This window comes from Bos grunniens, chromosome 6, assembly GCF_055505025.1.
Source record: "Bos grunniens cultivar Pamir isolate PY7600 chromosome 6, Bosgru_T2T1.0, whole genome shotgun sequence".
Lineage (NCBI taxonomy): Eukaryota > Metazoa > Chordata > Mammalia > Artiodactyla > Bovidae > Bos > Bos grunniens.
Window position 1 is genome coordinate 93,122,570 of NC_141170.1, and position 17,527 is coordinate 93,140,096.

Consider the following 17,527-nt stretch of genomic DNA (forward strand, 5'->3'; position numbering starts at 1 on the left):
AAAGCATAAGGACAAAACTAGATAAAAGGAGCTGTTTTTATCCTTCTCCCAATCTCCCAGCCTTAGTGAGGAAATAATTATATTTGTTTTGTGAAGAGAAAAAGACTTGAAAAGGAAGTTATGAGGTCGTAGGTGAGTTTCTCTTAAAGAGTCCTATACATGCTTCCTCGGGGTGCAGGTGGCAAGATTTCCCAGCTATGCTTTTATGTTTGAAAACACAGATGGGAACTGTGCCTCAGCGTGTCATGGGCATTGTAGGCATAGGATGGTATGAAGACCCCAGGATGGAAAATGGCTCACTGTGTCCTGAGAGAGCCTTTCAAGAATGTACGAGACCCCATGTGTTGTAGAAACAGCAAAATCATCATGTAAACCCTGGATTGGTGTGAAAGATACAGAGAAATCTGTATATTGAGAACAGGAATAAGGGATAACTCAGGGACAACTTTCATGCACCGATGACAGAGATTAGTTGGGTTGATGGACATATCACAAATGTTATCAATCAAATCCCACCATCCCTTTTTTTAATGTCACAAAATGAATTATATAACATCTATTCTCTAAGAGGCTATTTTATTAGAATTAAATTCAAGGTGCACTTGTTTCATTTTTATAATCACACTGCATTTCCATATTTTTGCGGCTCTTTTCACTGCACTGGAACAATCAGGGAGATGAAACAGGAAAGGAATAAACTCCCCAAGGATATCCTTGCACTTTTCATTATTTGGGATCTCAGAACAGCAGAACACAGCGGATCCTGAAACATAGAAGTGTAATAATAAAGCCATTAAATTCCTTGAGAAACAGTGATGTCAGCAAAGCAATTACATACTGTATTGAAAAACTGAGTTGCCTATCCCCACCCCACTCCACCTTCATCTAGTTTACCTATAAGAAATACAGGATGGGGTGAAAACAGGACTTGAAATCAGCTATAACAGGAAGACCCCAGCTTTGAGCACCATTTCTTCTGGCTACATAATCACAAAGACATCCAAACCCTCTGCTACAGCTTATGATCAGCTTCCATCAATCCTAGAATCTAATCCCATGTCTAATTAGGGAAGAATAAATGGGTTCCTTAGTTCCTTTCTGTTTGTAGTGTGTCTACTACCTGCTAGATCCATTCCCCTCCTCTATTATTTGTTTCTATAATTTTAGATGAGTTTTCTTGACTCTTCATTCTTGATGTAAATGGGCTGACATGCTAGGTCTAAACCAACAAGGTATATAGCAGGCTAAAATTTAAATGCCTATCTTAAAATAAAAAGAAATCATAAAACAAGCAAACGATATAGGTAGAGAAGTGGGGAGAGACTAGGAAAGAGAGATGTTCTTAAGAACCAGAATTAGAAAGTCAAAGAATTCATCACAGAAGTAATTCCTCATTTACTCCTTGTTACTTGCTCTCCACTGTCTCCAGCACTCAGGACAGTCCTGGCAAAGAGTGTACCATCACTCAATATGCATTGAGTATATAAATGAACACACTGAATAAACACTTCATCCCTAAAGGTATGCTAGCTGGAGCAGATTGACATTTGTCAAGAAATGATGTAGAAAAGCTTTGTGCCCTGGGTAGAGTCTGAACCTTTGCCTCGAAGATCCTTGTAAGATTTTATCATGCCAATAATGTCAACTCATGTATTCTAGATCATTTCTCTAACCAGAAAACTATTGCATAATTGACCATTGTGGAGTAGACTGGTGCTTAGTGTTATACCAACTCCTCAAACATTTCTTTGAGATAGGTTAATACAGGTCTTTCCCAAAGAGGAACTTGCAGATAAAACCTTTTCTTATCCTTGTGACAATAGGAAATAGGATACAGTATATGAAAGAAGGTCTTCAAGTAGCCATCTTTTTTTCACAAAACCACTTAGGAATGTTTGAAAAGTCATTTTTTCTGTGAGTTCAGGGTAAAGAAGTTCATCAAAGAAAACACTCACGTTTTTCCAGCATGATACAACTCGAAAGCTTTGTGGAGCTGGTCAAAAGGCAACTGATGGGTTATTAATGGATCTATATTAATTTTATTTTGTAGGTAAGCAGTCACTAGTTGGGGAAAACAGTCTTTGGTTTTATAATCTGCAAAATAAAAAGGCTATTGTAATAAGATTTGAGAAATATCAAACTAACCAAAAGAAAAATAAGTAAGCTGTGGAGATGGGTAAAGTATTCTGAAAATTTGCCACTGATGAGTTCATTTGTACATCAGAAGTTGTTGGCTTTTGTTGCTAAGTGTGGCTGCTACAGACAGTTCTGTTACCTAGAACACCTTTGGAAAAAAAATTGGGTTGATATTCACATGTTATTGGGTTAAAAACTAATTAAAAATAAAGTAGAGTCTCCAGCCCACCTCCAGGGTTTAACATTATACAACGATTTCCTCATCTCTCTATTCACACACATTGAGATGGCATGGGAACTTTTGATCAGAGCAATGGATGGAGATGGGAATATTAATTAAGTAAAGCTATTGGTCAGTACTGCTCAGAAATAAGGGCTCCTATGGAAAGACAAATATCAGTGCCAAATACCAAGTTGGTGCCTGTAATTATCCAGAAAGCCTCACTGTTAAAATAGCACAACAAACTTTGAGTCCACCAGTGCAGAACTGAACTTGGCTGGATTATTCCAAACACTGGGGAAACCCAGAAACTATTTTGTAGGAAAACCCAGAAACTATTTAAAATTTTTTATTTAAATGTAAAAAAAAAAAAAAAAACCTATTTAATTAACTAATCTGCAAAATATACCAATTCATTGGAGAAGTCTTTGAAAACTTATACCATTATAGGTCTGTTTTCCAAAGGAGAAAATTTTTGAATTACGTTTCTACAAAGTTGAAAGAGATTTTGTGAAAGCATAAACAACTGACTTACCTCCTAAACACACACCCTTCAGTGTCCGACCAGTGGAAACTGTTTGAGCAGAAAGGGAAAACTTTGAATTTGGTGGAGACACTCCAATGATTATGCAGACACCATGGCTCACGTGGCAGGAGTCCCAAGCAGCAACCTGATAATGAAAATAATGACCATAAGTAGATGCCCACACATAAGGAACAACTATCTGCAGTGTTGGAAGGAATTGTGGAGTTCCTAGATTTCAGACCTCTTCCTAGGCAGATGCTACTTACTTTGAGCTCAGCTTCAACACTGCCAGTGATGGAATCTCATTAGAGAACCAGTAGAGTTTAGTGGTGGAGAAGGCAATGGCACCCCACTCCAGTACTCTTGCCTGGAAAATCCCATGGACGGAGGAGCCCGGTAGGCTGCTGTCTATGGGGTCGCACAGAGTCAGACACGACTGAGCGAGTTCACTTTCACTTTTCACTTTCATGTATTGGAGAAGGAAATGGCAACCCACTCCAGTGTTTTTGCCTGGAGAATCCCAGGGACGGGGGAGCCTGGTGGGCTGCCATCTATGGGGTCGCACAGAGTCAGACACGACTGAAGCGACTTAGCAGCAGCAGCAGCAGAGTTTAGTGGTAAAGAGCACAGACCCTGCCGCAGTGTGACTTTAGGCAAGTTACTTAACCTCCATATGTCTGTTTATTTGTAAAAAGAAGAAGAATACCAACTATGTCATAGATTTGTTACAAGGCTTAAGTGATTAAAACATTTAGAACGTTATCTGGCACAAAGTACTGTGTGTTTATTTAATAAAATTACCCACCACCTCAAAGACCACACATACTATTATTCTTTGCCTGACCTTCTCACTTGTATAACTCTGTTCAGTTCGTTTATATTTAATAAAAGCAAATATATATACATATGTGTGTGTGAAGCTTCATTTTAAAAAACCCAGTTTTTTAAGGGTGTGGAGTATACTTCACGTCAATCTATTTGCTTCCTTTTCTGGTTCTTAACCTTCTATCTCGCCCCTTCCTGCATTTTGCCTATGTCTCTTTCCTGTTACATCACTGCATCTACTTCCTTCACCCTTTAACCATGTACATTAGATACACGCTGAAGTGAATCGAATGCCTAATTCTTTCCTCTACCCTGTCAGTTCTGAGTCTAGGGTCTACCTTATTCTCCCTGAACTTAACATACTGGTGCATAGGCTCATTTTTCAAATAATGAATGGTTCTGATACAGAACACACATGAATATCATATGTGAATTACATAATGTTGATACTTAAATATAAAAACATGTTCGTGGACAAAGAGCTAGGACTACAGGAAAGGAAATAGTGCTTGTTTAAACTTCATATATTATAGTGTCATATCTTTAAAGTATATGTTGCTTTTATTTTTAAGATGGATATTTTAGAGTGACTATAAATTCCATTTTTAGGTTTGGGGTCCACAGGTCCAAAACATATGTTCAGGGAAGTTTTATACTTAGTGTGTCCCCACCCACTAAGCAAGCATCTATAGACACAATTCGTTTTACTGTGCTTTGCATTTTTCAGATATTGTGTTTTTTACAGATTGAAGGTTTGTGGCAACCCTGTGTTGAGTAAGTCTATCAGCACATTTTTTCCAACAGCATTTGCTTCCTTTTTGTCTGTGTCACATTTGGTAATTCTCACAGTATCTCAAACATTTTCACTATTATTATATTTCTTATTGTGATATGTAATCAGTGATCTCTCTTACTATTACAAAAAGATATATTGTAAAGTAAAACAATAAATAAATAAATAAAACTGAGATAAAAAAACAAAAAGACAATGACTGTCACTGAAGGCTCAGATGATTAGCGTATTTTAGCAATTAAGTATTTTAAAATTAAGGTGTGTACATTGTTTTTTCTTAGACAAAATGCTATTGCATACTAATAGACTACAGTATAGTATATGTGGTGGAAAACCAAAAAATTACTTGACTAACTTTATTATAATATTCACTTAATTGTGCTGGTCTGCTTCTACTCACTGTGACCCAGACCCACACACCATGGTTTCTGCGAGTCCGATGGCCTCAAAGGCAAAGTCAACACCGATGCCTGTCATTTCCTTGACTGCCTCCTGGACGGGCTTCTTGAGATTTGAAGGGTTGAGACAATCTGTGACCCCTAATGCTCGTGCCCGAGGAAATTTTTCCTCGTTGATATCAACTCCAATGATTCTAGAAGCACCAAAGGCTTTACAGCCCATGACAATAGCTGAGCCGATTCCTCCAAGTCCAAAGACCACACAGGTAGAACCAGGAGTGACCTACAAATTCACAAGTCATGTGTGTGTTAGGAATCAAATCTGGACACTTGTATAATTAAGAAAACAAACAAAAACCACCATTGAGGCTTTTGGAACTATTGACCCCAGTTGAAACATTTGGACTGTTTTGGTCTTGTTTTTATGTTTTCTCGGCAGATCACTATAACATACTAATACAGCTATTTTCCTCACCTTGGCCGAGTGAACAGCAGCCCCATATCCTGTAGGCACCTCACAGCTTATGACACAAATCTTATCCATGGGAGCAGCAGCATCAATTTTTACCACCGAAATCTCAGGCACAACAGTATATTCGGAGAATGTACTTGTGCGGAAAGAATGATAGATCTTTTCTCCTTTGCAGGTGAACCTGCTTGTGCCATCCAGCATTAATCCAGAAGAGGGTAGAATGCTGTTCAGCAGTGACACAGACAGGCACAGCAGCAACCCAGACACACAGAGTTGTAAAGAGAGAAATGAACACCTTTAGCTCCAGGTCAGTGCTTGCACAATATAAGCGATTTAATAAAAAGTGAAAAGATAAACAAAAGATGGACAAATCTACTAACTCTTGCTTCTCACAGAAGTTTCCCTTGGGATTCAAGCAGGCACTGCATTCTCTACACTGTGGAACAATGAGTGTGAGGACTTTATCTCCTATATATAGGAAGAAAAAACCAAAAACATTAGTTTAAAATATTATTGAAACACAATAGTGCGGTGATAGAAATTTTATTGAATGATTTGATAACTTGCTGTGGACAGATTATGACAAATATAACATACCCCATAGCTATTTTGGAGGGAAAATCCTATAACCTGGTTTCAGAAATTCCATTATTATTTTGGGCAAATGATGGAAATATGGGGATATTCCTTGCTGGATAGATAATTGTAGGCCTGCTTTTACTCTGGAAATAAATAAAACTGGGAATGACCCTTAGAGATGTCATCTACTCTAACCTTTTGGTTTTCCTTTGAGAGATTTAAGTCTGCAGCGGTTGTTACCTGCCTGAAGCTGGATAGCAGCAGAAACCTTTCTATGGAGCCTGCTTGCCCCACGATGACACAGGGACCCACAGCAGGTCTGTGACATGTTTTCTTCAGGGGACTGTGGTTCAGGATATTCTCAGTTCTAAGAGTAAAACGAATAGGTTTCTTTCTGCAGAGAGAGGCTGCTTCTGGAGCGCTTACTACAGAGGGTAGTTTTTAGGTTGCACAGTTTTAGAGTGCATACTGATTATGTGTGGGTCCAAAATTTAACCCTCCTGGGACCTAGGGTTACAGGTTGGGAAGGTGAAGAGAATTAATGAACACAGTCATCACAGACTTATAAAACTGTACAAAGCCTTGTCAAAGGTCTACTACCTTGTCCCTAAACATGTGTATGGTTCTTACATGTATTTGTAATCTTTTAAAAATCTCTTTGAGTTTATGAGACTTCCCTGGTGGTCCAGTGGCTAAGACTCCACACTTTCAATGCAGACAGTCGTGGTCAGATTTGATCCCTGGTCAGGGAACTAGATCCCCCATGCCACAACTAAAAATCCTCCATGCCACAGCTAAGACCCGGTGCAGCCAGATAAATAATTATTTTAAAAAGTCTCTTGTAAGTTTAGATAAGGAACATCTTAACTTCACTGGCCCTAAAAAATTCCAAAGATACTGGATCTCAAAATCAGGAGAAGCTCAAATTCTGCTGCCTTATCCTGTCCCTCAAATATTCATCATTTTCCACAAAACTTTCACTGGGATTTGTTTAGTTAAAGAGGAGTTAGCTCACTAACTATTGGCATTATCTTCTTGGCGATGTGGAGAAGACTGTGTCTTTTTACTTCTGTCCCTCCTCCTAGGCCTAGTGTCAAGCATGGCAGGTACTCCATCATTGTTTGCAAAATGAATACCCTGACGATAGCTTTGTGAATGTCCTGACCGCATGCCCTTTCTTAAATCTCATTGTGTGCCTGGTTCCAAGCTGTGAGGTTCTGTGGACTCTTCACATGTGTGATTCCTCTTATTTACTCTGACCATTTCAGATGTGCCAAGAATGGCTGTGTCAAGGTCCCTTGCGATATGCCTGGGGAAGAGTGTTTACTTATTTGATTCTTTGAAATATCATTATCATCCTGTCAACAAAGTTCTATTAATACATTCTACTTGATCAGAACATTCATTCGTCAAACATTCAATGCATTCCAAACCTGAACAGGCACTATACTAAGTATGTGGGGGACACTATATATATATATAGAGAGAGAGAGAGAGAGAGAGTTGGCCCTCAAAAAACAAGCCAGTGGGACTACATTGGACTAAAAGACTCAGGCACAGCTAAGGAAACTATATAAACAAAATGAAAAGGCACGCCTACTGAATGGGAGAAGATATTTGCAAGCAATATATCTGATAAGGGACTTTCCTGGTGGCCAAGATGATAAAGCATCTGCCTACAGTGCGGGAGACCTGGGTTCGATCCCTGGGTCGAGAATATCCGATCCTCTGGAGAAGGAAGTGGCAACTCACTCCAGTACTCTTGCCTGGAAAATCCCATGGACAGAGGAGCCTGGTGGGCTACAGTCCATGGGGTCACAAAGAGTCGGACACGACTGAGTGACTTCACTCTCTGATAAGGGACTTATATACAATATTTGGGCTTCCCTGATGGCTCAGATGGTAAAGAATCTGCCTGCAATGCAGGAGACCCAAGTTCCATCCCTGGGTTGGGAAGATCCCCTGAAGAAGAGAATGGTTATCCACTCCAGTATTCTTGCCTGGAGAATTCCGTGGACAGAGGAGCCTGGAGGGCTATTGTCCAAGGGGTTGAAAAGAGTTGGACATGACAACGTAATAACACACACACACAATATATTCAATAAGCTTATACAACAATGAACTTAACATCAGGAAAACAAGCGACCTGATTTAAAAAATGGACAGAGAACCTGAAGAGACATTTTCCCAGAGAAGGCATATACAGATGGCCAACAGACACACGAAAAAGTGCTGAACGTTACCACTCATCAGGGAAAAGCAAATTAAAACCACAGTGAGATACCACCTCACACCTGTCAGAATGACTACTATCAAAAAGACAACAAATAAGTGTTGGTGAGGATGTGGAGAAAAGGGAGCCCTCATGCACTGTTGGTAGGAATGTAAATTGGTGCAGAAACTATGGAAAACAATGTGGAGGTTCCTCAAAAAATTAAAAATAGAATTTCCATGTGATCCAGCAATTTCACTCTTGGGTATTTACTCAAAGAAAACAATTAATTCAAAAAGATACATGAACACCAAGACTTATTGTAGCATTATTTGTAATAGCCAAGGTATCAAAGCAACTTAAGTGCCCACTGATTGACAAATAGATAAAGATGTGGAGTGTATATATACTATGCATATGTGTGCGTGTATATATATATATATATATATATACACACATATATATACATACACCCAGGGGAATATTATTCAGCTATAAAAAATGAAATCTTGTCTTGTGTAATAACATGGATAAATTTAGAGGGTGTTATGCTAAATGCTGTTGTCCCAGGTGATGCAGCGGTAAAGAATGTGCCTACTGATTTAGGAGGTACAAGAGACACAGGTTTGATCCCTGGGTCGGGAAGATTCTCTGGAGGAGGAAATGGCAACCTGCTCCAGTATTCTTGCCTGGAAAACTCCATGGACAGAGGAGTCTGGCAGGCTACAGTCCACAGGGTCACAAAGAGTCAGATAATACTGAGCGAATGAGCACACACAGGCAGGCTAAGTGAAAGAAGTCTGACAGAGAAAAGCAAATACCATGTCATCTCACATATATGTGCAATCTAAAACACAAAACAAAACAAGATGAAAACAGATTCATAGATGCAGAGAGGTTGCCAGAGGGGAGGGAATGAGAGGACAAAAGAGGTGATGGGGATTAAGAAGTACAGATCTCAAGTTATGAAATAAATAAGCTGTGGGGCTGTAATATACCAGCATAAGCAATATGATCAGTAATACTGAAATAACTTTTTTGGGGATAGATGATTACTAGACTTATCATGGCAATCATTTCATAATGTCTGCAAATATCTAACCACTCTGCAACACACCTGAAACTAGCATTATATGCATATACACACACACACACACACACACACAAAGAATGTTCAAACTACCGTACAATTGTACTCATCTCACACACTAGCAAAGTAATGTTCAAAATTCTCCAAGCCACGCTTCAATAGTGCATGAACCATGAACTTCCAGATGCTCAAGCTGGATTTAGAAAAGGCTGAGGAACCAGAGATCAAAATGCCAACATTTGTTGGATTATAGAAAAAGCAAGAGAATTCCAGAAAAACATCTACTTCTGCTTTATTGACTATGCCAAAACCTTTGACTGTATAGATCACAAGAAACTATGTGAAATTCTTAGAGAGATGGGAATACCAAACTACCTTACCTGCCTCCTGAGAAATCTGTATGCAGGTCAGGAAGCAACAGTTAGAACTGGACATGGAATAATGGACTGGTTCCAAATCAGGAAAGAAGTACATCAAGGCTGTATATTGTCACCCTGCTTATTTAATTTAAATGCAGAGTACATCATGTGAAATGCCAGGTTGGATGAAGCACAAGCTGGAATCAAGATGCCGGGAGAAATATAAATAACCTCAGATACACAGATGATTCCACCCTTATGGCAGAAAGTGAAGAGGAACTAAAGAGCCTCTTAATGACAGAGAAAGAGAAAAATGAAAAAAGCGGACTTAAAGCTCAGAATTCCAAAACTCAGATCATGGCATCTGGTCCCATCATTTCTTGACAAATAGGTGGAGAAACAATGGAAATAGTGACAGACTTTATTTTTTTGGGCTCCAAAATCACTGCAGATGGTGACTGCAGCCATGAAATTAAAAGATGCTTGCTCCTTGGAAGAAACGCTCCGACCCATCTTGACAGCATATTAAAAAGCAGAGACATTACTTTGTCAACAAAGTCCATCTAGTCAAGGCTATGGTTTTTCCAGTAGTCACATATGGATGTGATAGTTGGGCTATAAGGAAAGTTGAGTGCCAAAGAATTGATGCTTTTGAACTGTGGTGTTGGAGAAGACTCTTGAGAGTTCCTTGGACTGCAAGGAGATCAAACCAATCAATTCTAAAGGAAATCAGTCCTGAATATTCATTGGAAAACTGATGCTGAAGCTGTGGCCAATACTTTGGCCACTTAATGCAAAGAACTGACTCATTGGATAAGCCCCTGATGATGGGAAAGATTGAAGGAAAGAGGAGAAGGGAACATCAGAAGATGACATGGTTGGATGGCAGAGGATGAAATGGTTGGATGGCATGAATTCGATGGACATGAATTTGAGCAAGCTCTGGGAGTTGGAGATGGACAGGGAAGCCTGGAGTGCTGTAGGCCACGGAGTCCCAAAATATTAGACATGACTGAGCGACTGAACCGAACTGATAGGATCTTAATTCCCCAGTCAGGCATTGAACCCAGGCTGTTGGCAGGACAGCATGGAGTCCTAACCACTGGACTGCTAAGGAATTCCTTTAGCATAGTATTGTGTGTGTGTGTCAACTGTATTTCAATAAAAAAGGAAACAGTGAATTCTTCTGCAGTTATGTCAGAATAAATTAACTTGCCAGATTATAAAATTTCCCTTTCTGCTGACAAATAATTCATTAGAAAAAAGTTTTCGCTGACATATATTTGACAAACAAAATTGTAAGTTTATATTGATTTGACACATTTATATTGCAATATGATTGCCATTTTCATATTAGCTAACACTTCTATTGTGTCATGTAATTATAATTTCTTTTAGTTTCAGTAACAATTAAAACCTAGTCACTTAGAAAGTTTAATGTTTATAATATAGTTTTATTGTCTATTTGAAAAATAAAGAAGCAGCCCCTGCTCCTAAGGAGATTTTAATCTACTTAAAAGTACACTGGTCCTATTGCTGTGGCTTATCTCAGCCACTGCTACTCTGGATTGCTAGCACTGGCAGCAGAAAAACTGTGTGACTCTTGGAATCACTGGATATATTTATTACCACAATATGTGATTAGGTAAAACAATTTAGAGGCAAATCAACTTATTTCTCCTGTAAATATGTTAATACATTTTGGTGGTGGGTTGTTTGTGCAGAGGTTTTTGTGGCCCATTTCCTACCTGGTTTCACTGAGCTCACTCCTTCGCCAATACTCTCCACAATTCCAGCTCCTTCATGGCCTGGGATGAAGGGATACTTCAGTGGGATTATTCCTTTTATAGCATGATCGTCAGAACCACAGATCCCTGTAGATATCATCTGGGTAAGAATTAAGGGGCAAGGATAAATTAGTTTGGAATTTTTCTTCTGACTGAGACTTATTATGAATAATTTTTTTTACATGAATGACCTCATTTGATCCCTATAATAATATTCAGAGAAACACAGGGCAGGTCTGCTGCTAAGTCGCTTCAGTCGTGTCCGACTCTGTGCGACCCCAGAGACGGCAGCCCACCAGGTTCCCCCGTCCCTGGGATTCTCCAGGCAAGAACACTGGAGTGGGTTGCCGTTTCCTTCTCCAATGCATGAAAGTGAAAAGTGGAAGTGAAGTCGTCTAGTCGTGTCTGACTCCTAGCGACCCCATGGACTGCAGCCCACCAGGCTCCTCTGTCCATTGGATTTGCCAGGCAAGAGTACTGGAGTGGGTTGCCATTGCCTTCTAATTACCCCTAATTTAAAGATGTGGAGAGGAAGACTCAAAGACTTAAAATGACTCACCCACTCTCATGGTGCATGTTCAGATCTGGAAATAAACTAGGCTTTTTGAAATCTACTCTGTACACCTTATGTCATCAACTAGTTTTGCAATATGAGAGTCTGTTCTATCCAATGAAGGATTTTTGACCACGTATCCATAGCACCACCATTGAGAAACCCAAAATTTTAAACCCAGTATTGTGGAATGTTTTCCCAGTCCTCTGGGAAAATAGATTTTAAACTAGCATATTGAAAACATTAAGTTAATAATATAAAATGTGTTTAACTGTTGCAAAATTTAATTGGCATTGAGAAGTTTTAAACCTTCTCAGTTAATAGCCTAAGTTTTCTTGTCTGTGGATAGACTCAATCCACTTATATTGATCATAGAAGTGAAACATTTCCTGTACCATAGCCTCTGTATTACTCCTCTGCCAGGAATTCATCCAGAAAGCATACAGGCAGGGATACTGACTAATTGTTTCAGTATCAGTAGTGGGAGTGCGGGAACACTGGGAACAGCTTTGATACATGAAATAAGATTTCCTTACACTTGCCTTCACAAGTTCAAAGATTTAAATTTACCTTAATACGACCTTCCCCAGCCTTTGGTGGCTCAACCTGCACTTCCTCAAGTGAAAGAGAAGAGTTTGTTTTCCAGGCAATGGCTGCCAGGCATGTGATTGTCTGTTGATACAAGGACAATAAGATGACATCATTTAGCGATAACATTTAACTTCTGATCATACAAATGACACTTACTTGCTAATTTGTAACAATAAGAAAATCACACACAAAAAGAAAAGAGATCATTGCAATTTCAGACATAAGCTGGTAAAATTTTATCATATTTCTTTTGAGTCTCTTAAAATATTTTTATACAGTAGAGATCATGTCATATAAGCAGTTTTGCATTTTAGGGTTTTTTGTTTGTTTTGTTTTAGCCAGTGAAAGCCACGATATATTGAACATTTACTGTTTGCTTGTTCTAAAATGTTTTCTCGTGATTTCAAAATGCTTTATAATTTTAAATAGCTGTTTTATATTTCATCATTTGAATATATCCAAATATTCTTAATCAGCAACTAAATCATTTCCATTGTTTTGACTATTATATATTGTTTATAATTTTGACTTGCCTGGTTCCCTTAAGCAAAAATTACTAGGGGAAGGATAGAGACATGGTTAGAGTGAAACTGATTTCTAAGTAATTCTACAGAAAATTTGAATGATTTTGCACAACTCCTAGAACTGTAAAACAGTATCTGTCATCATTTTTCCCACTCTCATTAGCATTGACTGTACTCATTAAAAACAAAGTGACTGTCGGAAAAAGCTATTTCTTTTTATTAGTATTTTTTAATTTTAAGAATGTTGAAACTTTTTATGTTTATGTGAGTTATACATATTTTCTTCTTTTTGTGGAATGTTTGGTCCTATATTTTATGTAAGTATCCACTGGCATCTTGGTACTTTTTTACTATCATTTGACCTATTTGTGCATTAAATGAGTGACTGGTTGTCCACTATCTTGTCATACATGATTTTTCCTTCTTGATTTTCGACCTTTAATTTTTTATGAAGCTATATGTGCATATACACGACTGAGCAACTGAACTGAACTGAACACACATTAACATTTTGATTCATAAAAGTATGTTTTCCTTTATTATTTAGTCCATTTCCATGGTTTGAGAATTCTCTCCATTGTTGATGTTGTTCAGTCACTCAGTCGTGTCTGGCTCTTTGCGACCATGTGAACGTCAGTGCACCAGGCTTCCCTGTCCTTCACTTTCTCTCCATATAAAGACCAAATAAATATTTGTTACCCTCTTTCTGACCTAAATCAAATCCCTTATGATTATACAGTGGAAGTGAGAAATAGATTTAAGGGCCGAGATCTGATAGATAGAGTGCCTGATGAACTATGGAATGAGGTTCGTGACATTGTACAGGAGACAGGCATCAAGACCATCCCCATTGAAAAGAAGTGCAAAAAAGCAAAATGGCTGTCTGGGGAGGCCTTACAAATAGCTGTGAAAAGAAGAGACGTGAAAAGCAAAGGAGAAAAGGAATGATATAAGCATCTGAATGCAGAGTTCCAAAGAATAGCAAGAAGAGATAAGAAAGCCTTCTTCAGCGATCAATGCAAAGAAATAGAGGAAAACAACAGAATGGGAAAGACTAGGGATCTCTTCAAGAAAATCAGAGATACCAAAGGAACATTTCATGCAAAGATGGGCTCGATAAAGGACAGAAATGGTATGGACCTAACAGAAGCAGAAGATATTAAGAAGAGATGGCAAGAATACACAGAAGAACTGTACAAAAAAGATCTTCACGACCCAGACAATCACAATGGTGTGATCACTGACCTAGAGCCAGACATCCTGGAATGTGAAGTCAAGTGGGCCTTAGAAAGCATCACTACGAACAAAGCTAGTGGAGGTGATGGAATTCCAGTTGAGCTATTCCAAATCCTGAAAGATGATGCTATGAAAGTGCTGCACTCAATATGCCAGCAAATTTGGAAAACTCAGCAGTGGCCACAGGACTGGAAAAGGTCAGTTTTCATTCCAATCCCAAAGAAAGGCAATGCCAAAGAACACTCAAACTACCACACAATTGCAGTCATCTCACAAGCTAGTAAAGTAATGGTCAAAATTCTCCAAGCCAGGCTTCAGCAATATGTGAACCGTGAACTTCCAGATGTTCAAGCTGGTTTTAGAAAAGGCAGAGGAACCAGAGATCAAATTGGCAACATCCTCTGGATCATGGAAAAAGCAAGAGAGTTCCAGAAAAACATCTATTTCTGCTTTATTGACTATGCCAAAAACTTTGACTGTATGGATCACAATAAACTGTGGAAAATTCTGAAAGAGATGAGAATACCAGACCACCTGACCTGCCTCTTGAGAAAATTATATGCAGGCAGGAAGCAACAGTTAGAACTGGACATGGAACAACAGACTGGTTCCAAATAGGAAAAAGAGTTCGTCAAGGCTGTATATTATCACCCTGCTTATGTAACATATGCAGAGTACATCATGAGAAACGTTGGACTGGAAGAAACACAAGCTGCAATCAAGATTGCCAGGAGAAATATCAATAACCTCAGATGTGCAGATGACACCACCCTTATGGCAGAAAGTGAAGAGGAACTCAAAAGCCTCTTGATGAAAGTGAAAGTGGAGAGTGAAAAAGTTGGCTTAAAGCTCAATATTCAGAAAAGGAAGATCATGGCATCCGGTCCCATCACTTCATGGGAAATCGATGGGGAAACAGTGTCAGACTTTATTTTTGTGGGCTCCAAAATCACTGCAGATGGTGACTGCAGCCATGAAACTAAAAGACACTTACTCCTTGGAAGGAAAGTTATGTCCAACCTAGATAGCATATTCAAAAGCAGAGACATTACTTTGCCAACAAAGGTCCTGCTAGTCAAGGCTATGGTTTCTCCTGTGGTCATGTATGGATGTGAGAGTTGGACTGTGAAGAAGGCTGAGTGCCGAAGAATTGATGCTTTTGAACTGTGGTGTTGGAGAAGACTCTTGAGAGTCCCTTGGACTGCAAGGAGATCCAACCAGTCCGTTCTGAAGGAGATGAGCCCTGGGATTTCTTTGGAAGGAATGATGCTAAAGCTGAAACTCCAGTACTTTGGCCACCTCATGCGAAGAGTTGACTCATTGGAAAAGACTCTGATGCTGGGAGGGATTGGGGGTAGGAGAAGAAGGGGATGACAGAGGATGAGATGGCTGGATGGCATCACTGACTCGATGGATGTGAGTCTGAGTGAACTCCGGGAGTTGGTGATGGACAGGGAGGCCTGGCGTGCTGCGATTCATGGGGTCATGAAGAGGTGGACATGACTGAGTAACTGAACTGAACCCTCTTTCTAGATTTTTATAGTTTGATTTTAAAATATTTAACTCTTAAATCTACCTCAAATTATTTTGTGTAATATAAATTTATAGAATCTAAATGAATTGTCTCAGCATGAACTCTTGATGAATTTTTCTTTCATTTATTCTTAAATTAGCACCTTTACTATAGAAGTTCTTCAATTTACAAGTTTCTTTTTGGAAACATAAATTTGTCTTACTGTCTATTCTTGCACTGACACCTCAGTAAATAACTTTTTGATATTTTTTAATACCTGGTGGTACTAGAGCCCTTCATAACTTTACTGGTGTTTCATTTGCAAGTTTACTGCATTAGTAACTGTAAGACATTATGAGCTGAGTAAACTATGTCTTCAAAAAACTTAGAAATCAATCAAGGAGATATAATGTCTTATAACACAAAGAAAAGGGAAAAATGCCACAAAAGAAGTTCAAATAAAAAAATAAAATTATATACTTTATGGAAAACGTCTTCTATTTCAGAAATGGTACACACTCAAGGTAGAAACTTGGAAAACTCAGATAAGGGAAAAGGAGGGAAAACTTCAAGTCTAGTACCCAGCAATCAGCATTTTTAAGATTTTATAAACAGATTAATTAAAACATTTTTAAAAAATTTTTATTGGAGCATAATTGGTTTACAATATTGTGCTGGTTTCTGTCAAACATCAGCATGAATTAGCCACAAGTATACATATGTCCCTTCCCTCTTGAACCTCCCTCACATTTCCCACCCCGTCTCACAGCGGTCAGAATGGCCATCATTAAGAAATCTACAAACAATAAATGCTGTTGAGGATGTGGACAAAATGAAGCATTGTTTTTAAGAGTATGACTCTGGAAGGAACATAACGTCTAGTACTAGGAAACTGAATAAGTAAATAAATAAAAACAGCACAATCATTTCCTTGGAATGAATTTCTTTGTTAAATGATAGGCACATTTTTAAGGCATTTAGTACAACACTGTCAAACTATCACCCAGTAAGTTTCTATCAGTTTACTTTCCTAACAGTGGTGCATGAATTTCCATAGGGAGGAAAACATTGAGTATTATCCACAGAAATCTTTGATAAGCTGTCTGGAGAAAGTATCTTAGTTTTGTTTCAAAGTGCACTTTTTGGATAACTAATAAAGATGATATAGACCTATTTGTAAAGTAGCACTTACCTTTCCCAAGGTGTCCATGAGGAGTCTCTTGTTTTTCTCTGTGTCTTATAATGTCCCAAAGAATATCACTTCTTTGAATCTGCTCCTGGGGAAACTGGACTATTTATGTGCTGAGAGTAATTAAAAATAATTACATAATGACACGACAACATCAGGAAACCAGAGAGGTGAACGGTTGGCAAATATGTGAAAGTGAAGGATAGCAAGGAATATGAGAGAATGATTCAGGAGTGTGTCGACAAGGATGCTCTATTGGGGAGAAGCAGTTTGAAGAGAAGCAATAGGTGAAAAGGCAATGAAGTGATTATAAAAAAAGGTGAATGAACTAAGAGAAAGATCAGCTCATAATTAGTTAATAAGAATTTCTGGAATATCAAGTAATGCCAGGAATTGCCAGATGCAGGTGATACCAATATAACACTGGGTCTCCAAGAGTCGAAAAGATGGAAAAGCACAAGTAATAATACAAAATACTGTTTAAAAGCTGAGAAATAAGTGATGACAAAGACATGACAAAGACA

At 38.6% G+C, this 17,527-nt stretch overlaps 1 protein-coding gene across 1 annotated transcript; it reads right to left on the reverse strand.

Moving 5' to 3' along the window:
- Positions 1-557: 557 nt before the first annotated feature.
- On the reverse strand, positions 558-12,677 carry LOC147371012 (alcohol dehydrogenase 1-like). Its single transcript, XM_086406705.1, has 8 exons — positions 12,521-12,677; positions 11,359-11,497; positions 5,751-5,838; positions 5,374-5,593; positions 4,921-5,181; positions 2,892-3,027; positions 1,956-2,094; positions 558-763 (listed from the first exon to the last, which is right to left on the reverse strand). Exons 1-8 carry the CDS (start codon positions 12,665-12,667, stop codon positions 739-741), a joined length of 1,155 nt encoding a protein of 384 aa, XP_086262831.1. The 5' UTR covers positions 12,668-12,677; the 3' UTR covers positions 558-738.
- Positions 12,678-17,527: the final 4,850 nt, after the last annotated feature.